The sequence below is a fragment of the Vespula pensylvanica genome, chromosome 12 (genome assembly GCF_014466175.1).
Source record: "Vespula pensylvanica isolate Volc-1 chromosome 12, ASM1446617v1, whole genome shotgun sequence".
Taxonomy (NCBI): Eukaryota; Metazoa; Arthropoda; class Insecta; order Hymenoptera; family Vespidae; genus Vespula; species Vespula pensylvanica.
Window position 1 is genome coordinate 459,579 of NC_057696.1, and position 27,500 is coordinate 487,078.

Here is a 27,500-nt window from a genome sequence, read left to right on the forward strand (position 1 = left end):
CTCTCTCTCTCTCTTGCTCTCTGTCTCTTTCTCTCTTTCGATTATACTGCCTTCGCCTCGGCCAACGAGCTTTCATTTTGCGCAGGACTTTTCTCTTCTCCTTTTTCTTTCTCTCTCTCTCTCTCTCTTCTCTTCTCTCTTTTTCTCTTTCTCTTTCTCTTTCTCTTTCTCTTTCTCTTCAACTCTCTTAGCGTACATTCGCTTTTCCTGACGTATTTTAACCGATCTCTTCCTCTTCCTCCTACTTCTACTTTTACTCTTCCAATGGGCAAAGAAAAAGCAGCCGGCACTCGAGAGTAACAGAGTTTGGCAACTAAAATTTGATGGACGACGAATTCTAATTTAACTTTGATCCAATTTATACGGATTTAATTGAATTACGACCGTAACGAGTTCGCGACGCGCCGATGAACGAACGAGATGAATACTTTCGTTGAAAATCTCGCTTTACGATCAACGTCGATGTCCAGATATATCGGGTGTAACGCGTGTTAACAAGATAAATAAAAAAAGAAGACAATAACTGTTCAACAACACAAAACACAAAACTGTCTGTCTCGTTGAGGTCAATAATTTTTTTAATTAATCCATATTAACTTTCTTTCAATATATTTTGTCACTATATTGTTATGAAAGACCGTTGTTAGAAAATCAATAAAATTGATAGAACTATTTCGTAAATTTACAAAATTTTTATAATGAAATGAATCTCCGTTATTTTGAGAATAATCTTTCAATTTATTTGAAACTTTAAACAAAACTGTTCTATGCGTTCCACAAGTACTCCATAAAATTTCAATAATGTCAATTTGACCATTACGCTAATCGTTCACGTAACAGTGTTTATAATTAAGTAAGGGTCATTTTGAAAATTTCCACAATCGATAAATCTCAAATATTAAATAGCACTCTACGTAAATTATACATGAACTGTTTTTAAAATTTACTTATACAATATTTGATCCAGTTAATTTGTTGCTATAGTGGGAAGTAACGTACGTGTATTTACACGCACGTATATATTAAAAACGTTATAATGTTCATACAAAACTTGAAACATAATTGGAAAATTTCGTTTCTGTTAAAAGTTACGATCGCTGCCTACTTAATTGAAAAATATTAAAAAAAAAAAAGACTCGTTATCAAATTTCGATTAACTCATATTCAAAAATTGATCTTAAAATATTAGTTACAAAAAGAAAAGGAGGAAAAAGAAGATAATCGATACGCAATGATCGATATTACTATTTCTCTTTATAATATTAGCACACATTTAAATATACTTATCGAAATGAAAGAAAAAGAAAAAAAAAAAAAGACAGAAAAGAAAAGAAACATAAATAATAAACAAATGACCGTTACATCCACGAATTGTATCTCTCATTTTCCATGAGAGAAAAACTGAAAAGATATAATAGTCGGACACCAGTTTCATCCGACAATGATGGAAAGGATTAAATGTAATTCGCCGACAGACGTGTATTTGACATGTTCACGAGGATAATTCGTGCTTTGTAGACGATGATGGTTATCGGTAAATATAATGAGCGCAAAAGGTAAAGATAAAATGAGAAATAAAAAAAGAAAAAAATAGACGTATAGAGAAAGAGAGAGAGAGAGAGAGAGAGAGAGAGAGAGAGAGAGAGAGAGAAAGTGAAAACTTAAGTGGCTTACATATTAATAAGATATCGTTCGTTAAATAAACTCTCTCTCTCTTTCTCTCTCTCTTGCTCTTTCTGCTCCCTCTCATTCTCATGTAAATTTCAATTTAATCGTCAATTTAATTATTATCCCAGCGCATTCGCGTATTCAAATCCAACGAATTTCCTTTCAGTTTCCATAATTCGTAGTTTGCCCACGTGTCACAATTCTCTTCAATCATTCACAACTCGATTATGTATGCCGGACGAGGAAAATTGCACACGAACGTTTTCCGATTCTTCCTCTTCCTCTTCTTGTTCTTCTTTTTTATCCTTTTTCTCTCCTTATTCTTTCTTCTGAATTATAGTAATATATTATTTTTCATATAAATTGTAACATAATTTGATTAGAAAAATGACATGGATAGATTTCTTTAAAATGTTTATATTATGGGGAAGCATAAAATGAAATAATAATTTAAATAGATACATATCTAAAATAAAGTTTTTATTCATAAATATGTACTGTTTTTTACTTATTTTATAAATATATGTAATTGTCATTAGATATCGTTTATATTAGAAAATACAAAAAAGATGACAAATTAGGCGACCTATATACATTTGACTATATTCTACCCTATAATACATGAAATGTGAATATCCTATAATACATACATACATGAAAATGTGTATACGTTTCAATTATGAACACGATGAACACGCATCGGCATAATTTTTCTCTCGACTTTTTCCAACGAATGATCTACTTCGATGAAGTCGTTACTTTTTTCTCTACCCTTTTTCTCTCGTCTTGTTGAGAATGTATCTGTTCGGATGCATCTCATGCAAGACACGTTAAACATTCCATAATTGAATCCATTAAAAACACTTGTTGTTATCTTCATGCGATGAAGAGCAGAGAAAAAAAGATAAATAAAAACAAAAAAAAAATAATGGTAGAACGGAAAAGAGAAAAGGCGGTCCAATTAAATAGGAATCATAAGTAAAAAGCTATGGTTCGTTTAACAAACATAACAAGACTTTTTTTATATTCGCATAAAACAGAAATAATATATTATGAATATAATGGCTGAGCAATAAGACAAGTTGATGACATTAATAAAATTACAAGACAAATTATAATCCAACTCTAATAATCAAAGATGTAATCTAAAGAGAAATCTCTCTCTCTCTCTCTCTCTCTCTATATATATATATATATATATATATATATATATATATATATTGTATATATTATATATTGTATATATTATATATTTCATATATATATAACATATATATGTTCATATCAGTCTCCAGTTATATATATATATATGAAATATATAATATATATAAAAGATATATATATATATCCTTTTCTCTATCTCACTCTCACTCTCGCTCTCTCTATCTCTTTTTCTCTCTCTCTCTTTCTCTTTTTCTCTCTTTCCCTTTCCCTCTCTTCGATTGTACGCAGTTAGACGATGCGTTGTCAGCAACGGTATTACGAGCAGCAACCGTTAGCAAAGCTAATCAATTAAACATACAAGGACAGCCCACCGAAATCAACGAGGAGAATTCGATCGGACGGTGGGTGCAATGGCGCCACTAGAAACGCTACTACTACCAACTGGCCGATTATTGCTGTGGGCAGCAATTTACTTAAATGCTACCGCATTGCTGCACGCCTTGTTCCGTACGGATCAACGCGTCGGTGAACGCGAAAGCGCGTTTTCCCTTATCCCCTGCGAAATTCGTGCAATAGATTGGCACGATGACTCTCACAAAGCGAGACACAAGAGAGAGAGACAAAGAGAAAGACAGAGAAATAGACAGATAGATGGATAGGTCATGAACACGTTCGTCGTTTTCAGCGATATAATTGAAGATAATACTGAATGCACTTTTTCCTGCTGATAAAAGGATTCACTTTTAATTCGATTTAACGATCAATATTAAACTTTAAATATTTCTTCCAAATTTCTATTATCTCTATCCATTATGCAATTATTTTTATGAATTTGTTAACTTTTGAATATACTATCATCATGAATTCAAAAATCAGATCAAACCGAAATTAGTCGAGAGTTTGCATTGGAAAATTCTGTATTTTTTATATTATATATTTCAAATTAATTCATCACTTAGCAGTTGAATGGATATACGGATACATATATACGATATTTAAATTTAAATACGAAACGTAGAAAGTTTTATAAATATTTCTTATTATTTTTGATAGTAGAGTTTTCATTGTATCAATAGAATAAAGAAAAATTATAAAACATTATTTTCATCGGGTATCATGTATTACGTTCAAGAATGTACAAACATGTCCACAAATGCGATCACACATGTAATTTATTCGTCGATGGAACGGTTAGAGCTACTCTGTAAATTATTCCAAGCAACACAAGGTAAGTCGATATACGCGTTATCCTGCACCAATACGAAAATCAGATTGCGATATTTGATACCTATGCAAAGAAGTTTCCACATCGTGATCCTATTCGATAAGAACATCTCTGAATATATTTATGATAAGCTGACGCTCGTTCGACATTATATTACATACTCTTGATCCGTACGTTCTCAACACGATACGGAAAACGTTTCAAACGAAATAAAAAATATATTATATATATATATATATATATATATATATATATATATATTAGGCTAGTCATATAAAATTCGAAATATTTAATATTCGAAAAAACTCAGATATTTAGTATTAATATTTAATATTCAAAATATTTATATACATTTCGGTTATTTTTTTGATAAGAGAAAAAACTTTCTGGATAAGAATATCTGATCATTCGAATAAAGATCATCTATCTCTCTTTAAAAATATATAGTAACTACTTAATTTCTTATTCTTTATTCTTATATCAAATTTGTAAAATAGATCAAGACGAATTTAATGTTACATAAATTTACAGTAATTACGAACAAAAACAAAGCCCTTTCGAATATTATAAATTCCAAGAAAGAATTAAGTGCAATTCTATATAAAATTTTATTACCATAGAGACTTCGAATGAACACATAGATATATACATATATACATACGCATACATATGCACCCACACACATATACAAATCTTTTCTTTAAATAAGAACGCTTTTTAAATATGAAAACTCAAAGAAGAGAATTTCTTCGTGGATTTTCGTTAGAGAGTAAAAGACCACTCGAAATTTTTCATGACCTGGCGTAAAATTCGTCTTTAGAGATCGCAGAAAAAACGAACTTCTTGTTCGATGCCAGGTATGAAACGAGCTCGAAAGGAAAAAATGAGCACGCGCTGCTTGCTCGCGCTGTTTCGCGATATCGCTCGAAGGCTCGCAAGAATACAAAACGCACGGAACGTTAGTAGGAGGTCTTCCGGTATGCGCGTTTCCCGGACGTAAACATAAAAAAAAGGAAAAGGAAAAAAAAAGAAGAAAAAAAAGAAATTCGAAAAGAGAAAGAGAGAGAGAGAGAGGAAGAAGGAGAAAAAGAGAGAGAGAGAGAGAGAGATAGAAAGGAAGAGAAAGAGTGAGAGAGAAAAATAGAGAGAAAGAAAGAGCTTACATTAGAAAGAAATAAAAAGAAAGAGAGAAAAAGAGAAAAAGAAAAAGAAAAAGAGAAAAAGAAAGAGAAAAGGAATTCTCTTTTCAATCCTTCGCAAGTCGGTCATTCCTTTTTCTCCGCATAGAACACGAAACGCGCTAAGCTCGCAATTGTCCGTGGACGATTTAACGGAAACGCGGAGGGTAGACGAAAAGACGTGACCCCGAGTAAGCCAACGAAGTTTGTTACGGTAGACGAGTTAGGCACGAGCGATAAAGTAAATTTCGTCGTCGATAAAAAGATTAAAGCACGAAATTCCTAGCGAACGACTGTGAAAACGCGAATGAAAACAGGAACGTTACGATGATGATAACATCGATTCGCAGAAGATTTTGAGGTCAACGCAAATTCTCTTTTTATAACGAAGCTAGCAGGGTACTTCTCTCTCATGATTGCACTAATTACCACGAGATACGATCAATGAGAGGTAAAGCTTTTCTCTCTCTCTCTCTCTCTCTCTCTCTCTCTCTCTCTCTCTCTCTCTCTCTCTCTCTCTCTCTTCCTTTCTTCACACCAAACGTTCATCAAACGTTTCAATGAAGAGAGAGAGAGAGAGAGAAAGAAAGAAAGAAAGAAAGAAAGAGGAAAAAAAGGTACACGGCTTATATGTAACGCACGTACATATGTATATATGTACATACGTAGGTACACACATGTGGATATACTTTCCGCAAGTTTTACGCGAAAATCGATAGCCACGGCAGCAGCGCTCCTGAGATATGCAGGTGCACCACCACCGTTACTACCACCACCACCAACGGTACTCGGTTGATGCATCTGCGGACTCGTTGCCGAGATACGCCGCGTCTTCGTCTTATCTTTAATGCCTGTCTCTGCTTCTTCTTTTTCTTCTTTTTTTGTCTTCTTCTTCTTCTTTTTCTTCTGCTCCTTCTTCTTCTTTTTTTGTCTTCTTCTTCTTCTTTTTCTCCTTTTTCTTCATTTTCTTCTTTTTCTTCTTTTTCTTCTGCTCCTTCTTCTTCTTTTTTTGTCTTCTTCTTCTTTTTATTTTTCTTTTTTTTTCCTTTTCTTTTTCTTTTTCTTTTTCTCTCGATGACAAAAAAAGAAGATAAGTAGTACGAGCGTATAGAAAATATGCGGGAAAACACATTTAAAATGGTTCATCGACCGAACCGTTGCATGTCACGAACGCCTGTTCGCTTTTCCGAGAGTTCTACTGTTCGCACAATAATCCCACCGGACTATGGAATTTCGCGATGTAAACCGACGCGATTCCCGATTCTCGTAAATCCCCAGAGATTATAACGGGAAACATTCTCCTAAATACACCGAGCAGTATGCACGATATAACATAGATACCGGCAGAAAATATAAAATGTAAAGATTAAGGACCCGAACGATTACTGAAATAATGTAACAATGTATTCTTTCGCGTTTTCGTTCTAAACAAAATTATAATCACTCAAGATATCGAAAGGTTCTAAAAGTTTGTTAATAATAAAAAAGAAAAGGTGAAGAAATACGTCCATCTTATTAAACCAATTTAGAATTTGATCTGATCTAATGGAAGATTCTAATTAATTTCAAACTAAAAAGAAAAAAAGACGACGAAATAAAAAGAAAAAGTTTATACTAAATCGTAACATTTCAAGATGTATCCTATATTCCAAACTAAATTAAAATTACCCGAAATATCGAAAAATAGCATGAAAAAGTTAATTAAAGAAGAGTCTCAATTTAAGACATAATCGATCAAACAGCAAATCCTAATCAATCATTGGTCTAACTAAAAGAAAAAAAAGAAAAACAAACGACGAAGTAACAAGAAAAAGTATATTCTAATTTCCACTATTTCAGAATGTATTTTATGTTCCAATTAATTAACAAAATATCTCATTCGATCAATGTGGAACAAAGTCGATCAAACAGATTTTAATCAACCATTGAAGTCTAACTAAAAAAAAAAGAAAGATACACGACAAGATAAAAAAAAATTTATTCTAATTTCCACTATTTCAAAATGTATCTTATGTTCCAGATAATTAACAAAGTATCTCACTCGATCGATGTGGAACATACTCGATAAAACAGAAGATCCAAATTAACTTTTGAAGTTTAATTAAAAAAAAAAAAAAAAAAGAAAGAAAGGAAGAAAGAAAGAAAAAGAATTTATTCTAATTTAAACCATTTCAGGATCTTATCAAGTATCGTATTTTCCAAACAAAATTAAAATTATTCAAAATCTCGAAAAATAACCTGAAAGAGTTAATTAAGGAAGTATCTCATTCGACCAATCTAAAACATAGTCGATCAAACAGAAGATCCTAATCAACTTTTGAAATCTAACTAAAAAGACAAAAAAAAAAGAAGAAAAACCTTCAAGGTATTGAGAAAAAAATTTAATCTAATTTAAACTATTTGAAGATATATCCTATGTTCCAAACAAAATTAAAATTACTCGAAATATCGAAAAATAACATGAAAGAGTTAATTACCGAAGTATCTGATTCGAGCGATCTAAAACATGTTGGATCGAACTGAAGATCCTAATTAACGTTCGACGTCTATCCTAAAAGATATGAACAAAGGAGGAAAGGAAAAAAGGAATAGAAAAAGAAGGGGGAAGTCGAGAAAGTAAGAAAAAGTCGATCGGTAGCTTCTACCAAATACAGTCGATCGTAAAATACGTGCCGGCAATGGGAAACATTATTTCGTTGATTCAAGCGGCTAAAGAAACGCAGGAAAAGGGATAAAGGACGAAAAATAGTAGATGTAGTAATAGTAGTAGTAGTAGTAGTAGTAGTAGTTGTAGTAGTAGTAGCAGTGATAGTGGTAATAGTGGTAGTAGTAGTAATAGTAGTAGAGGGATCGAGTAAAGATAGAAGAGGAAAAGGAAAATTGGAAGACGTTTTCAGTTCAAACGGGAGGATCGTCCGATCAGACTTCTACTTGTTGTTCTGTGGCTACAGAAGACCCCTATGGCAAAATGAGATTTAAACTCGGTGAAGTAGTTGGAACCACCTTTAGGTAGGAGTACTAACATCGGCACGATACTAACACTAGCACTAGTAACAGTAGCAACAGCAACAGCAACGGCAACGGCAACGACGATGTGTTGCAAGAGAATAGGAACGGAGTTGCGGCCGGTAGTTACAGCAATTGGAAGCCGAATACTCGTGGCCAGTGGTCTGTGAAAACTACAGGAAACTTAATTACCCGAGATGCGCCCTGTAACAAGGGAGAAAGCGATCACTCCGATAGGGTTAAAGCTTCGCTTCTAGTTCGAACCCATTGTCGTCGATATCCTCCGCGTTACTATTTACGTGTATATATATGTGTATATATGTAAATACATACATTCGTATGTAACATGAGTATTGCATCGAAGAGCTATCCGCATTGAAAATACACAAGACTAGTTCGTATAATTTATATTGTTACCGAAATTCAATACCATTCGATTTGGTTAAGCAAGAAAATTCAACTACTACGTTTCTATAGATCTCTAATAAAGATTCGATGTTTCGTTATTATTATAATGTAAAATAAAAAAAGGTCGTCGTTATAGACGAATGTAACAATTAATAAATACCTCGATATTGCTTTTAAAGCAATGTATAGAATGAGTAATAGTGCATTGATACGAGTCAGGGTACATGTATATTTTAAATACGAATTCGTATCAAAGTATTAATATTGGTATAAATGTATACAGGTGTGAGTGAATGATTGTTAAAAAGCATTGAAGGATCATCTTTTGTATCGTAGAGATGTATAAAATCGCAAAATGTCAAATGGTATCATGTTATATAATATCAAATATAGTAGTATAGTGTATCGAATCTCTCCTCTATAGATTTATATATATACACACGTGTGCACAATATACTCTATATATATATATGTGTGTGTGTGTGTATGTATGTATGTATGTATTTTATTAAATATATACACACATACTGATTTTGAATATTAGCGATCACTCATCTCCTATAATTACAATTTCGCATTTTTTAATTCGATTTTGACGCTGATCATACTCTAAAGAAATGAAATTCTATGATGATAGAATTATTATTTTAATGAATATGCTCTTCGAAAGAATTTTTTTTTTCTTTCTAGCAGTTTTTTTCTTTCAGTTTTGTGACAGATCGTCGTCGTACTCAGAACCATTCGAAACGTTCATATAATTATCGGCAGATCAGGAACAAGAGAATAGTCGTGGAAACTTAATTACCGGATTCAGCTGGTAGCAAGAGAGAAAACCATTATTTGCCGGACTAAATCCTGTCGATTCCGTCGCTGGTTATTATCAATTTCAGAATACGTCCTACGACACGCAAAGCTCGCGAGCTAGTTAACGCTCGAGCAGTCATTCTACAAGATGGCTATTGATTGTAATTGGAGCGATCATATGTTCGCGACAATTAGAACTCGAAATTATGGCAACATACAATTGATTATAGCTGGTATTGGGCGTGGTAAACCGAAACATCGATGATACATAGAACACACAATTGAATAGTTGATATTGCCTAGATCGTTCATAGTAAATTTATTGTTAAGAATTGTATATTCTAAACTGTTGACCCAATTATCTCTATTAATTAATCGCAACGATAAGAGATACTATTCGAATTGGAGGACAGAATTATTATTTTTGTTATCTAAAAAAAGCGAATAGATTTTTAGAGTTTCGAAGACGTTACATGGAACCTAACATGGACGATAATAGTCAAGATAAAGTTGATTTACAAATCATGATCGTGAGTAATCGGTCGATGATCAATAGCCTACGAAAACTATGGAGGACTTAATTATCCGTAGCGAGAACGGATACGTAGAGAAAACGATTATTCTCGAGAAACTGCCTAACCACAACCTTCTCTAAGTTACTCTCCCGATGTAGTTTAATTCTACTAACGCGTTAAGGAAGTACTTTGATGCTCTTGGACATAGGCGAATAATTAACTTTAGCTGGTTGCAATATACTTAAGCTCACATGGAGTTCTCCGTCAACGTAGTCCTCGTCGTTGTCGTCATTGTTGTCGTTGATGAAGTACGAAAGAAAAGAGAAAAATATTTATTTCACGCATTCCTCGAACACATGTTTACATGGAACGTTGAATATCAATTAACGAGATATATATAATATTTAATATGAATATTTGTTATCGAGAATGCAGCATATCTATATTGGACACTTTTCTTCTTTTCCATAAATATGTACTAAATTCAATAATAATAGTAGTAATATTAATGATAATGATAATAATAATAATAATAATAACAATAATAATAATAGATAAAAAATATCTTAATTTTGAAGTAAAAATTTAATAATCATAAAATCTATTAATACAATCTTTCTTTTAAAAGTAATATTAATAAGATCCATAAATAATATTTTAATATCTGTCGTTACTCATTAATTATATGTATGTATCATTAGCGCGTGATCAAATAATCGTTAATCGTATTGAAAAAAAAAATAAATAAATAAAGAGAAAAAAGGAAACAAATAAATGATTCTCATAAATCGTGAATTCATACTTTCGAGATAATTAAGTTTGAGCATCACTCGGCTATGACATTTCTTAAAAAGATGGAATCATTAATAAGAACGTCGCTTCACTTTCGTCTTAACGAGCAAAAACGTATCCATTATCGTTTCACAGGTACTACCAACGACGAAGAGCAACGCGATCCATGTAATTCAAGCTTCAAGAGAATCGCCATTTTGCTGCTACTCATCTTATCTTACTTCGGCTAGTAACATTCTTCAAAGATTATGACATCAAGATTTATTTTGCCGTTTGCGGTATAGGAAATTAGTTAAAATGAAAAACTTTAATTGACAGTGATTTTACCAACGAAGTAAAATGAAACCAAATCGTTATGAGTTATATAAAAAATAAATAAAAGAAAATAAAATAAAATAAACAGAAAAAAGAAAAAGAATAATATATTTTATAAATTACACGATATGCATATCAATTTTCATAAGCGAAACTTATTACTGATTAATTATTATAAAATTAATAATACTACCGTATTACTATTAACGAACACCTGCAGGAGTGCCTTTAAAATTTACCGTGTTAAACTTTCGACAATTACAATCACCCCGATCGTTGCAAAATCCGAGCACGAACTAACGATATTATTCGGGTCAATGCTGAGCAAAGCCTGCGAGTTTTGTTTATAAAGGAGGTAACAAATAATATGCTTAACGAAGGGTTTAGCGGTTAAGCGTTCAACCATTCAGGAGTTTTCAATGTTGACAACATTTTCGAATAATATATAAAACTAAATAAACATTAACATCGGTATAACATTAGTAATAATAAATAGAAAGGTTATAAAATTGTCAATAAAGAAATACCATGTATGTATATTTGTGTGTATGTGCGTAATTATTGAATATCTATCATTTCTTTTTGATAGTAATTCGATGAAAAGATAATATCGATAAATCGTTCTTAACCATCCGTATAATCAAATTTTTTATTTAATAAGAAATTATACGTTCTGAGAAACTTATCTACGCTATAATCTATAATTAATAAAAATTAACAAGCCATTAATTTTATTTTACGGCGAGTTTGGATATTTTTATCGCAAAAAAGAATTCAATAAAATAGACATATGTATATATGTTCGTGTAACTTAAAAAACATTAATAAAAGAAAAATAATTCTGACAAATCGATGCAGTTACATTTGATCGATCCATTCGCAATGATTATGTCGTTAACTTGCGTTAATCCGAATATAGGTCCTCAAAGCTTTTCAATCAAACGCGGTTTTATCTATCCCTCTCCCTTCTATCGCCATTACGTACACACATGAAAATCTGTAATTACGATCGATTCTGCACGAATTTACCGATTGCATAATAGCAACAGAGTTAATGAGACGAATTCATCAGAATTGAATAGAAAAAGATAAATAGAGGAATGCGAAATCATCATATCCGAATTAAAATGAAAAATTCTTTACATTCCTTATCTAATTTCGAAAATTCTTTTTGTAATTCGAGAACAAATGAGACTTGCGAGAGAATAATCAATAACAATAACGACAATAACACTGATAATACGTTTTTCCAATTGTTAATTTAATATAACAATTTAATAGCAAAAATTAAAAGAGAGCTTAAGATTATCGTTTCGTTAGTACTTTTTTTTCAATCAATTATCCGCAACGATTAAAAACGTTCGATCTTTGAAACGAAGTATCGTAACTAAATTTCAACGGTTTTCCAAACTATCGATATATTTTGGAAGAAATAGAAGAGAACAAATAATCCTGTCGCGATAGATATTCGATTGGTTTAAACGTATATATCCAACGCGATATATTAATGGCGCATTTTAAACGCGAGCAACGAGCACGACAACAACCACGACAGCGACCACGGTGGTATCGGGCATAAATGAATCATTGTAAATCGATATCGAATTTATTGGACGGAAGAACGTTAAGCCGCGTGGAAATGCCGTAGCTTTTAATGAATTAACTTCGCGATCGATAATAATCTTTGATATTAATTCGTTCTCTTCGTTTTCCTTCAACCCCGTCCCACTTGATAACTGGATAACAGGATAAAGTCAAAAGTGGGCTACACTCTCTCAACGCTTAACCTTTCGAATATATTAAGTCTACCGAAAAAATTCCGTTAATTTAACGCAATATTATTTTTTCATAAAACTGTACTTGTTGAGCGTTATTTAAACGAAGAAAAAAAAGGGGGAAAGAAAGGAAATATAGAAAAATTAACAAGAACTTAATTAACAATTTTCGTTACGGCTTACGAACGGTATAACGAAATTATAAATAAAGTGGCAATATAACTGCAGCCCTTAGAATATTAAAACATACAAAATTCATATATGACAATCAACATGTTAACAGGGATGTTTCGCTAGAAAAACAAAAGGAAACAGAAAAAATATAGAAAAGAAAAAAAAGAAAAGAAAAGGAAAGAGTGGCTCGTTTAGAAGTTACAGAGGAGATAAATTAAGTGATCTTTTTCTTTTTATTTCTTTTTAAGGAAGACCCAATGGCGTCCATTTGTTCTTTTCGTTTTTAAAAAAGAAATCGTTAATTATGATTCCGAACGATAATTTTCTTTTCTTTCTTTCGTGAAGAAATAATTCGACGAAAGAAAAATTAGAAGAGGATGAATACGTTGTGATCTTCGAAGCGGCAAATCGTATCCACGCCATTTCAAACCCATCCCACCCCTCTTTCCTCAACTTCCCTTTTCGTTCCTCTTCCTTACGTTTCAACCTAACCGCAATCAGTTGCGCGTTTCTCAATTACGTTTCCATCACGAGACTGCTCACTTGGACCGATTCTCGTTAATTGCAGTAAATGCAAACGAAAATGGCATATTTTTTACTGATCGCTCGTGCGAATTCGACGAATTCGAATTTGCGAATGGCGCGCTATTTCAAGACCACATAATTAACGCCAATCACCTGTCATTTTTTAAAAGTTATGTAAAAAAAAAAGGAAAAGAATATTTAAATATATAATATATGTAATCTGACTTGACCATTTAAAAAAAAAAATATTACGAAATATAACATCAATAAATTTTACCTACGTTCGTTTTGATTAAAAAAATTTGTTTGTTTAAAAGTAACGTTTAAAAAGTAAAACTGTATTTTTAACATCGTCGTTTAGATTTCAATTTTAGATTTCATGACTTGAAGTAAATATTATTCTCCTTTAACAATTAACATTAACTTTTGATCGATGTGATAATATGAAGGAATATCATAAAACGAAAAACTCGCATTGTTTATTAGGCCCGACTTTATATTTCGATATATCAGATTTCAATTGAGATATATAAAATCGGTATCAGTAAACCTGATGTTAAAAATTATTTTTAAAAAATAAAGGGTTACTTCAAAATTAGTAAACTGCTTAAATAAAAATACGTTTTGATATAAACGCTCGGTATTTCTACGTTTCAACGTCCATAAAAAAAAAAATAGAAATTTAATTGAATGTAATCTAATCATTTAGAAAAAATTGGATAGCAATTTGCATAGATATCGTGGAAAATAAGATGCATATTTTATTATATGGAACAATATACTATGTGGCGCCGTTGCACATACGTTACAGATATGTATGTATATCGAGAAAAAAAAAAAAGAAAAAAAATAGCTATGTATATTATTTTACATGGCTGTACCTTTCATACAAAACGTTCTCCTCTCACGAAAGATAAATCCTCACCTAGGATAGAAGAGACGCTTTCGGTGATTTACTAGGACGAAGGCGGATCGAAAAGAAGCTAAAGTCGATCTTCGTTCGCACGCTCGCGAACTGACTCGTAAATTCACGTGACGTCGAACACGAGAAGGTTTACCGCGAAACGCGAGCCGAATTCGAAGTAGATAGTAGCTAGATACACGTTCCCTTTGCGAGAAGAGCAGCCCGTGTAAATAATGGCGTGGAAGACTGAGATACGTCGTACCAAGAGAATCGAGGAAACCTTATGGCTCTCTCGAGATATCGTCCCTTTGGAAATTCGCCAACTCTCCTTGGTCTCTACGTTAACTCGTTTTTGTAATTATCTCGACGTTAACACGAGACACTTTACGAGATCTAATATAACGTAACATCATTTTCTAAAGAAATAATATATCCGGTATCAAATATTACAAATAATATCTAACCATTTATCAAATCGTCTCTAACATTATTTATTTCATAATAAAGTATATCTGATTAGATTAAAAAAAAAGAAGAAAGAAGAAATCGTTTCTTTATAACAATCGTTATAACAAATAATTAATTAACATAATATAAAACTTGATTTATAAATCAAAAAACAAACTGTTAATAACTTTGAAATGCGAGAATAAAATAAAATACGGAAGGTTATTAATCTAGTAATTTAATCCGATTTAATAGTTATAAATAACGATACAGAAGACAATTATCGTTAAAATCCCCGTTGAATATCTAACATTATTATTTCCTACGTTCACCACGATAAATTCCCATTATCGAAAGCAGAAAATCCTTGGAAAAGCCAGATTTCCACTTTGATTCGTGTCACTTTTCTCCCACAAAGATTCGACCGACGAAATCGAAAAGCTTCGCGGTGTTATGCAGACGCGTCGTGTCCGGAAAGCTCGGGAAAGCTTTAAAGGATCATTCGGATGCTTGCCAGACTGCTGTGCTTCTAGTATTACGCACAGATAGATAAACATACATTCACACATACACACATACACCCACGTTTGCTGCCGGACAAAACATACACATATAAATACCCCATATGTGACATATCAACTCGAATACGTGGACCCTACCTATATATACCGATACACACGACACGCTACAAAGAGAAAAGCATACGGAAGAGATAAGCGCGCACACATAGGTATCCATTGGCATGCTCTTTCTATAAACGTGTGCACATCGGTAAAGGCACTTATATGCGGGAAACGATTGGCCGGTTAGCCTCTGATTATTGATCGAATTCCCAAGCTTTCGTCTGGCTCTATGTTACTCTCTGCGAAAGTGGGCGTTGGCCGTCGCATGACAAGACTCGGTTAGTGTTTCAAAGTAGCGTTAGAAGAAAAAGAGAAACGAAAACAAGGGGGAAGAAAATCAAGAAGATCCTTAAGAGAGATGCTCGATGGGGTTTCTTCAAAGAACACTCTTTCTCTCTCTCTCTCTCTCTCTCTCTCTCTCTCTCTCTCTCTCTCTCTCTCTCTATCTCTCTCTCTCTATCTCTCTCTCCGTCTTTCCATCTGTATCTCTCAGAGAGTAAGAAATAAGAGAATTTAATTATTCAATCGAGTTATATAGAACAAATCATAACGTAAAAAGATAGGAAGAAAAAAATAAAAGAAAAAGAATGAAAAATGAAAGAGAAAGAAAAAAACCATTAATTTTCGAAAACTATTACAATACGATCTTTTTCAAATCGTACAAATTTTCTCTCGCACTTTTAACAGATTTATATCGCAACTTTCATTTTTGCTCTCGGACTTATCGTAAATAAAAAATTTTTATCTACTTTTTTCTTTCCTTTTTTCTTTAATTACGAACTATATTTCGTAATATGAACCGTCGAATCGTTGTTGAGGTCGTCGTCGAAACCGGCAAACCGGTGGTTTGTTGCTACGCTGCTAACAAAAAGCAGAATCTCTATATTCGATTCGATCGTGTCGATTGTTTGAAACCTGTCGACAAAATTGCTTTGTTAACTCTGCATATACGTTTCCACGTTTCCGCAGTAATTACTGTTTGTGCTGGCCCACGCGTGATTTCCCTGTTAAAGCGAAAAATTACGAGCCGACTACACGTCATAACGATTTCCAATGAGAATCATAAACGTTGACAGTCGAAATATCATGGTTGCAACGCGACCATATATTTTTTATTTTCATAAAAACACTACGAGAAATCTGAGATAATATAACGAGGGAACGCATTCAAAAGCGCGTTCTATTTTTTCTTGTTCTGTTTTCCTTTCTTTCTTTCTTTTCTTTTTTTTTTTTTCTTTTTTTTATTATTATTTCTGCTTCTTTTTATTCTTCCTCCACGCTTTTACTGCTTTTTTCTACAGCTATAATTTATTTTCATATGGGTTTCATAACGATCAATAAAATAAACCGAGATGTACATATATATTGTACATAGGTATTCGGTACGCAAACGAGTATGCAAACGTCGATGAATTTTAAATCCAAATTTCTCTCTCTCTCTCTCTCTCTCTCTCTCTCTCTCCTTCTCATTCGAAAACCGAATATTATGAAAATGTATTCGTTATATATAAATCGTATGAAAAAGATGCCAAAGATTCTCGTTATCCGTTTTGAAATCGACGAATTTCAAAGAGAGAAGTGATTCGTTAAACTATCGATTTTGTGATATGACGTTACCCGCTCTTATTTTCACAACTTTCTATTGTGATAAAATCATAATTTGCAAAGGCTAAAACATTTACGATTGAAAAAAAAAGCTTTATCATCGAAGAAAATTCAATAACGTTCTTCTCCAATCAATCTCTATGCTACTGCATCGACCTATTTTTTTCTATCCCTTTTCCTTTTCCCTTTTTTTTATTTCTTTAAATTCATACTCCCTTGCAAATTTCACCATTAATACAGTACATGGGAAATGATTTCACGCTTAATACAAGGATAATCGTTCTATACGAAATGGAAGAGAAGGATCGTTAAACCAAATGAGTAAATAGTAGCTGTTATCGAGTTAACTTTGAATTTCGTACACAGCACTGTGCCTAATTTCGTTGACTAAACATCAACAGACCACTTCATTAACGAGCGAAAGAAAAAAGTCCACGATTAAGGATTAGAAGACAGCAACGAGAAATTTGTAAAAATGATTTTACGTCTCTCTCTCTCTCTCTCTCTCTCTCTCTTTTTCTCTGTCTATCTATCTATCTCTCTCGTTCTCTAAGCAAATTAAATTTAACGAAAATATTAAATAAAAGCTCGAGATCGACTATCAAACTGTACGTACTAATGACTAACGAGAATAAACTATGAAAGGTATAATTAAAGCAACGTTCGGTATCGACGTTAACTGGTTAGAGCCAGAAACCACTACATTGATGTTACTCGATGCTCTGTGTATACCATTAGACGATAACAAATTAATTATGGCTTAAACGGAAGCACGTACTTAGACCATAGACACCACAAGCGTAATCGTAGAAGAGAGAGAGAAAGAGAAAGAGATAGAGAGAGAGAGAGAGAGAGAGAGAGAGAAGGTATAGACGAGGGAGAAATACAGAGACACGATCGACGCAATTACCGAAATACTGCTCGTTCTGCAAGCTTGTAACCTGAATGTAATAACCAAGGAGACATTTCAGTAGACGATCACGTAATCGTAACACACTCGAGTCAAACGAACCCTCGCCATCGATGTTAGATTAGTCTTTAGCTACGATAGGCACGTGTTTAAGACTTCCTTTGGCTACTCCAATCAAAATTAGCATATGTATTATATATTTTATCGTTTATTAATCGAAAAGATGATTCAGATCGATCGTCGATTTCAGTTTCCTTATTTATATAGATCCAACTTTTTTAATACTAATACTTAGTATTGATATATTTAAAAGGTATAAACATAATTTTCGAATTTAAACAAATTACCATCTTTCTACGAAGTAATCTCTCTCTCTCTCTCTCTCTCTCTCTCTCTCTCTCTCTCTCTCTCTCTCGCTCAAATGTAAATATACATATAAAATTAATCCTTTGTAATCCAATTTTTTTGTTTCCTGTTTAAACAAAAAGTTATATAAAATGTAAAACACATACAGTTAACAGACATTAACTGCACCGACTAATTCTGTTATTAAAAAAAAAAAAAAAGAGGAAATAACACGTATAAGCGTGTATGTATATATACATGTAACTTCAAAATTACAAAGATTAATTAAGAAAATTAAAGGAGAGTCCTCATTCGAATAGAATAATTTTACTCATGCAAGTTAATACAAATGCTACTTTCTCCGATGCTTAGGTTTAGCTTTGAGTTAACCGAATGGAAACGCGATTGATTGCTCGCTATCAGATTATAGCAATTAATGGCTCAAGTGGCACAGATCACTTCGCTTGTAAATTAGTTCGAGTTCCGGCGAGGAACTTCCGGAATTCAACTTATCGTCGCAAGTACGTGGACGTGCTCTATCGGCCATCTACAAGCTCAACATAATCTATATTCCGTGCATATGTATTTCTCTAGTTTCGCGTTACGACCAACGTTTCGTACGGACCGTACAACTATAATTATTTCATATTAACCGTGTCTACGGGATATAAATTCCACGAATATATATCTACGTATCGTCAATTAGTAGAATTTCGTTCGCATGAAACATAACTGGTATAGCATTTGAAACGATTGTTGAAATATCTCGATATGAATATATAACCATTTTGTCTTTTTAAGTATTAATTAAGAAATGATCAAACGACACGTTAATAAATTAAATTGAAAAACTTTTCCTCCGCCTCTCTTCCTTTTCATCTTTCTCTCTCTCTCTCTCTCTTCCTTTCTCTCTTTTCTCTCTCTTTAATGTATTCTCAAAATTCAACAATTCGACAAATTCCACAAATATATTTTCTAAGAGACACGTCGAAGCAAACACGACGAAACACGGTTCATTAAGAGTTAACCACGTGCGATATCACCGTCGTACTTGTTCGATGTTCGTTCGTAGAATCGATCAGTTCGCTAAGCGTTGATAGGATCGACAGGTAGCGGACGGCGAGACAATGGGAGATAGCTTGAAAGATCGACGTTCTTGTATAAATTGGATATTGTGGAAAGTTGTATTAATTTTAATATATTAATTATTTTTTCTCAATAAATATAGGAAATAAAAGAAAAAAAAGAAGAAAAAAGACAAAAAAGGAAAGACAGTCTATGGGAAGGGTATCAGAAGATACATGAATCAATAGGACAACGGATGGGCACTTAGTCCATATATCTCCTCGATACCCCTAAATGTCTAGAGAGAGAGAGAGAGAGAGAGAGAGAGAGAGAGAGAGAGAGAGAGAGAGAGAGAGAGAGAGAGAGAGATGGATAGAGACTAAAGGCTATTCATGCAGGCAGATAATGGGTTAAGTGGGATCTACTCACAACGTCGATGAGCTGGGAGAGGCGTAGTCCCATTTTGACAGTGAGGCGATCGCTGTTGTTGCCAACGGGGCGGATGAGGCGGTTGTAGTTCGACAGCAGGTCATCGTAAAGACGCTTCGCTTCCGGATTGGCCGAGGCGCCCGGAAACGAGACAACGAGACAGGAAATGGCTGTCGCCATCGCCAGCAATCCGCCCAACCTGGACCAACATCGCCACCAGCCTTTCCCACCGTCGTTCGTCCAAGCATCCCTAAGCATCGTACGCCTTGTCCACCCCTGTATCAAACAAACAAACCAATTCGTTATGATCTCGTTCTTACCCTTCTTCTTCATTGTTATCAACTTATTCTTATCCCATAAAACCTTCTTCTCTTTCTTATTCTCTTTCTCTTTCTAAGTCTATCTCTATCTCTATCTCTATCTCTATCTCTATCTCTCTTTTCCTCTTTTTGTTTCCTTTATTTCCTTCTGGGATCCCTAGACTGTTTCAGGGCTAAGACTATACAATGAAAAAGTGATTGAGATGTTCGATAGCATGACGTTTATCGGAAGAAGAAAATTGTTTTGGATATCCGGAGACCTTCTTACTCATCGATTTTTATATTTCTGATATTGTAAAATATCTAATATTATAAGTAATAGTCCCTAAATTGAATAAATAATGTTATCTTAATCGTATGTTTTATTTTTCTTGATTAATCTGTATAAGTATCGATCAGGTTCGTCAAAATTAACAGACATTCTCAATCGAAACCTTCGTAAAATCTCTTTTGTGATCACGAACAAACGGCATTGGTAGTGTTTCACAAAGACTAACGAACGCGTTTCTGTAGTCTGTTGAAAATAGAATCGGTCTGGAGTAATCGCATTTTATGGTTACTTTGTCAGACACCTAAAAGCCGTAACCGGTTATCCGGCGGAAGTTTCCAGCGAACCGTGAGATCGTTCTCACGCATTGCTCTTACAAGCGGGCCCCTACGAGCTTCGTGAATTCGCGAATGTGTTGGTCGATAGATAGACAGACAGGTAGATAAATAAAGAGAGAAAGAGAGAGAAAGAGAAAAAACTCGTGCAAACTCGAAATTAAAAACTTAACAAACGCTATCATCAGACACATTCTCCTCTCTGTGTGTGTGTGGATTTGTGTGTACATACGAATTTCAAATTGAAAATTTAACAAATGATCATCGAGTACACTTTCGTCTATGTTTGTGTGTATATATACATCTACATACATACAAACATACATATATATATATACAAACATATATATATATATATATATATATATATATATATATATATATAGGATAACACATAACTCCAGGAAAGGCACGCACGCGAAGCAGTAAAACGATGAACGAAAGTATAAAGCAAAGCGAATTGGAACGCTTTACGTATTTGCTGTTATGACTAAGAGAGCTTTGCTACGTCGGTAAGGAATGCCACCAAATAGAGCTTTACGAGTACCAGTATGAGAACCACACAGAAAAAACAAAGAGAGAGAGAAAGCGAGAGATCGTTTGCTTGTCCTACGAAACGATTGTAATAGAGAAAAAAATGTTGAGAAAACGATCGAGAGAGAAAGAGAAAGTGAAAGAAAAAAAGACATAGAGATAGATAGATAGATAAATAAAGAAAGAGAGAGAGAGAGAGAGAGAGAGAGACTCACAAGAAAAATCTGATTTAGCAAGAAAATTTTTCTGCGCCACGGAAAAACCTTACATATAGATGGCCGACGGAATTTCTGTACGGTCCTTCTCTATAAATCTCGAGGTTTTTCATATTTCTTGACGATTATCGCGAAACGACCTTTAGCTTGGACCGTTATAAATCAAGGGAGACTCGAAGAAGAAGAAGAAGAAAAAGAAGCAACGAGGAAAACGTGATGGATTATGAAGTTTTAGCCGTCGGATCGATAATAAAAGACTTTTATGCCTTTGATCCCGAAATCATGATTCTTCCTTGTCTACAATGAAAGTCAAAAATTTATTGGTCGTAACGTTCAAACGTGATAACACTAACTTCTTTATAATATTTTTAAAGAATCCAGCGATCATGATTTGCTGTAATCAACTAAAGAAATATAATCCTTGCTTTTGAAAAAATTTTACAAGATGGAGAATTGAAAATAAAAAATAGTAATTAGAATGAAACAAACTTTTAACGAAAAACTAAGCGAAATAAATTGTTATCAACTTCAAAAGAACATAGTTAATTAGAAATGAATTCAATAAGAAAATTGTATAAAAAAAAAATTGTTTCATTATAAACGGAATGAATTGTATCAAAGATAAAAGTAATTTCGAAAGTAAAATATGTCGTAAATGTATTATCGAAATAATGTTTATAATGAAATAAAGATTATCATAAATTTAATCACAATTTCTTTGCTCAATCTCACGATATATGATGATCATTCGACGGTTGATGTTATAATTGAACCGTAAGAAGCAAGTTAGGATAATCGAACGAGGCAGTCATTTACTATTCGTAGAGAACAGTGTAACCGTCCATAAAAGAGGACTTGAATGGCATCGTTGTATCATTGAAAAGAAGGAAAGAGAGAGGGAAGAACCTCTCGAGAAACTTTTATCGCTTCGTTGCTGACCTACCTGCTGCCTTTATCAGTAGAGGTATACGATATAGTACACTTGCATATAAACACGATACATACGCAAACACGGCACAACTATAATACGATTGTATGACTGTATCGAATCTGAGGAGTATCTTTTATATTCGTAGTACTAAGGACAATTTCGAAGCTTTCTCGCAGTTATATGTAGGTACCTGTTACTTCAAATCTTCTTTATGAATTCCGAGTCAACCTTATAATTTTTGTTTATTTTCTTTTTTTATTTTTTTATAAATATAAAAAAAAAAACATGACAATAAAGAATGTCTCCCGCTCGTTCATTTCTACATTGATTACCCATAAATCAAAAAGTGAAATTTTATAATGCAGATAATTCTTCTATGACATAAAAATTTGTAACGACATATATATTAAATATATGATATGTTATTATATATTATATATATATATAATATTTAACATTTCATTAGAAAAAGATAAGAAAAACGACATACGTCTTTTAGCTTCTAAATAGTTGAAAAAATTCGTTGCATTATAAAGAAACTAACATAATTAAAATTTTTATTCTACTATTCTTATAATATTCCAATTCAAAATAATAAAAATAATAACAAATAAAATGATAATAAAATGATATATGTAGAGGAGCAGTAACTTTAATCACCTTGAGTTTTTTTCAGAAATACGAAGAAACACTATTTACAAAAGTCGTATAGTACAATACAGCCATAATATGATAGCAATAATCTTTTTACAGATTGACACTTAAAAGATATGAAAAGGTCAACTGAATTCTTTTTAAATGGAATCATATGTTTTTAATTGCATTTTGATTGTTTGCTCGATGCAACTTGATATTCTTTATATAAAAATATTAATTCATATATACTAAAAAACTATTAGTTTAGCAGATATTTCATAGTTATGCTCTTATTACAAAAAAAGATTCTATCGAATTTTTTCTCTTTCAATTTCATACATCGGCGGTTATTAATAAATTCTCTATTCCTTATTTTAAATAAACAAAATATAACTTACATAACTATAATGAAAATATTAATTATTTTGTTCTTTTAAAAAAAAATTAAATTATAAAAATTATTATATCGATACTATTGCAATATTTAAATAAATAAAGAATAAATTATATTTGAAAACGATGTCTGTTTCACGTTTCTACGATTTTTCGTTCAAAAGATATCACTTTCGAAAAATTTCCATTCATAATTCATGCAATACAGCTGTTCGTACTAATAGGGTACAGTAGAGCCATGTAAATTCTTGGAGTTTATATAGGTCAGTGTGTCATCGAACCAATTTAAATAAAATTATATAGGTTAGTGGGTCAATGTAAACATCTACCATTTATATAGAAATATCTCCTAAACTAAAAGTCGTAAAAACTTGAATTAATTATTATTTTAAAGAACAGGATTTTCTCTATTTGTATAGCATATTTCTAATAATTAATCAACAATTTGTTATAAATAATTATCATAAAGAAGATCTTTACGAAGTGAATTTATATTATTTTGCATTAAGAAAAAATTCAGATTACGATTGATTTATAAAATTATATTAATATACTATAAATTAATAAATAATTAATAAACAAATTACTAGTTTTTTTATCGAAGAGATTTGTATAATTGTTCTAACATTATTAATAGTCACGTTTTCCATTTGCACGAGGACATCTCTGGAGTTAAAAGTCGTAGAGACTTGAAACAAATACGCGAAATATTCTCTGAGCTTATCTTGTACTTATTTTACGCTTAGCCTGCATTTAATTAATATTTAAATTAAAATGTCTGCTAAATTAATAATTTTTCAATATACATAGTTTAATACTCTTTTATAAAGGATATGAAATTGCATCGAGCAATACAATCAAAAATATATGATTTCTTTTGAAAGAACATTGATTTATAAAATTATAGAAATTAATAAATAATTAATTAAAATAATTGCCATATTATGATTTCAGTAAACAATGTTTCTCCATATCTCCAAAAAAAAGAAGATGTAGAATTTGATCAAAATTATTCTGTGATGAATTTTTGATCCTGTACAATAAACAGTTTTTTTTTTTTTTCAATAAAAACATACGAGAAAAGAAAATGCAAAATTTATCAGGACATTCTTGTATATTTAATGTATTCTATCAAAACAATTTTTTAAAACTAGTTCCAGCAATTTTCAAACCGTGCTATACGAATACCTTGTTAGTAAAGTGCCTGAGTTATAGGAACATTAGCTGCAAATTCATACGTCAAAACTTTCGAAGAAAATAGAAAATAAAGCAAACACGAAGAATGAAGTTGAACGAGGTTGTTACTACTTTTACTTCCTGTTACTTCGTCATCGTCAGCGTTATCGTAAAAAAATCAAGAAAAATAGATGAAAGAATCTCGACGAAGTACTTTTATCGCTTCGCTACGATGATCTCACTCTTCCTCTCCCTTTTATCACACCCTACGACCTGATAGACTATTTTTCTATATTAGAAAATGAAAAATGGCGCTTAGCCAAGATGGCTAGGCCAACTTGAAAAGCCCCAAGGGTTCTCTTATCGAGGTACTGTCGGGTCGACTGTCCATAGATAAGACGACCCTGGTGGTCATTATCAACCCCCTTCATCCCCGACTAATTTTCCACCCCTCTCTATCTCTCTCTCTCTCTCTCTCTCTCTCTCTCTCTCTCTCTCTCTCTCTGTCTCTCTCTGTTTATCTATCTCTTTCTCTTTCTCTCTCTTTGTCTCTTTCTCTCTCTCTCTCTCTGTCTCGTATATATTTTACGAGTTAATTATCACTAAATACAGGGTATCTTTAACAAACGTAGACTCAAATCCTCTTAATTTCATTTTCATTTGTTCAAAAGACAAAACACAGAAATCTTGTCTGTCGACGAAAATGAAAGTGCGGGAAAGCGATAATAAATCATCTCTCTGTTAAGATTACAGAGCCTATTATTTCGAGAAAATGAAGCTCGAAATTGGGACAAGCTGTAAACGCGTAGTGGATTAATTTAACGAGTACAACATTGGATGGAGCGAAACGTAATGCATAGAGAAATTTGTTGTAATAGAACAGTCCGTCGGTAATGAATGGAGAATTAGGCGGAATAAACTGATTTAACGAGGAGTATAAATTCGAAATACTTGTTAATTGAACTACTACTCAGCGATCGTTAAACAAATCGAATTGTAAAAAGAAAATGATAGCATTTCTATAAAACCGTGCAAATCATTTCGATAAATCGATATAAATATTTGGTCACTATCTTTCTTTCTCTCTTTCTCTTTCTCTCTCTCTCTCTCTCTCTCTTTCTCTCTACCTCTTTCTTTCTTTGAGTATTGAACCCGACGTATAAGAATACTGGCTTTTCTTCGAGCTCGGCCAATCACGTTCCATTGTACACGTTTCAAAATGCTTGAATAGGATAAGCGTTTCTTTTTAACCTTCGCGAAAAGCATCAAAGACCGTGGCGATTCCTTCTCGAGATTCGGCTTAAATATGAAGCTGTTTCAAGTCTAAAGTCGTCTCTAGATGAATATGTTCAAAATGAAAGATTAAACCGTATTCAAGTATGAATAAGATACGGGGGAAAAGGATCTAGGACGACATATAGATAACTGACCGTAAAATGTAGGTCAATTTTACTTCCTTCTAAATTGATGTGATAATCCACCGATATTATTCACGTTATACAGAGTCCAATTGATAAACAATACAATAAAAGGTCTACATTCTTGAATAAATATGTGGTAGATATATCTACTTACTTATTTCATTTTTTTTTCAGATTTAAAATTATAGAAAAATCGAACGGAATTTGTTTTTCTGGTTTCATTAAAAAAAAGACAAATAATAATACTAATACAAAGAAAAACAGAAATCAAAAAATAATAAATCCCGAAATACATGAAATTACAATTAAAAGAGGAACGATCTGTCCTCTCTTTATAAACTTATTATCAGATAATAGAGAATGATGAAAAGAGATTATTTTCCATTATATCTTGCGTACGAGAGCAAAGTTACGAGTTAAAAGGAAGGTAAAGTTCTCGTTAAAAGTTTCCTCGAAGAGAAATGCTGACAAAAAAGAACACAGCTTTTTATGATTTCATAACGACATGGCTCTAACTAAATCTGAAACAATTCTTTCGTACTACTATCTCTACTAATTTCTTTACTCATGGTCAATGACAAATTCAACTTAACAATATGCAGTCAGAAGGAAACAATAATATAGAACGATATGTAATTATGTTTATCAATTTGTATTACTATATATTATAGTAGAATATACTATATCAATTAATTACTATATCAATTAGTCATGATGTTATAATATAATAAATATATTATATTAATTACTTATTATATATTAATCAATATAAACGTATATTATATTTTCGATTTGAAATCTGATATATTCCAAGAAATTTTTAATTAAACTTATGAATAGAAACCATCGTATTACAGAACAACCAACCATCGATCGAATAGTTTGTCGACCGACGATTTCGACTGTGCTCAGAGAAAGTGGATATAATGGAAAGCAATAATGAGCTGACGGACGAGAGCATCCATCAATCTGGATCAAATGGCCCCTACGACTGTACCCTTCGTTCCTACACGAGCTTGTCAACTTGCGATTCTCGAACTCGGAAAACAATAATACCAAACAGTTCGACCCATCGAGTACTAATTTTAGTACATAGAAGTAGGCCTATAAAAAACTTATTGATGCTATAATATGTAAACGTTAAATCAGGAGATATTCTTTATTTATCTCGGGTTCAAACAATAATGAACTTTAGCCAACATTGACCTTAAAGAGGAACAATCTGATTCGTACGCATGTAAAATAAAAAATGTTCTTTTTCGATCGGATCGTTCACTTGTCAAATTAATTAAAAATAAATTGATATTATTTAACTAAAAATAAAAAAGAGATATAAAAAAAAATCGAAGTTTTATCGATATACGAGTGAACATAAATGTTAAATGGAAAGTTTC

General features: G+C 32.4%; 1 protein-coding gene across 1 annotated transcript in view; it reads right to left on the reverse strand.

Annotated features, from left to right (window-relative positions):
• Nucleotides 1-27,500, reverse strand: part of LOC122633273 (acetylcholine receptor subunit alpha-like 1) — a 116,288-nt gene that overhangs the window by 46,976 nt on the left and 41,812 nt on the right. Inside the window, exon 2 of the mRNA XM_043820987.1 lies at nt 19,878-20,153. Coding sequence (XP_043676922.1) covers nt 19,878-20,135 — 258 coding nt within the window. The 5' untranslated portion in view covers nt 20,136-20,153. The remainder of the gene's footprint in view (nt 1-19,877; nt 20,154-27,500) is intronic.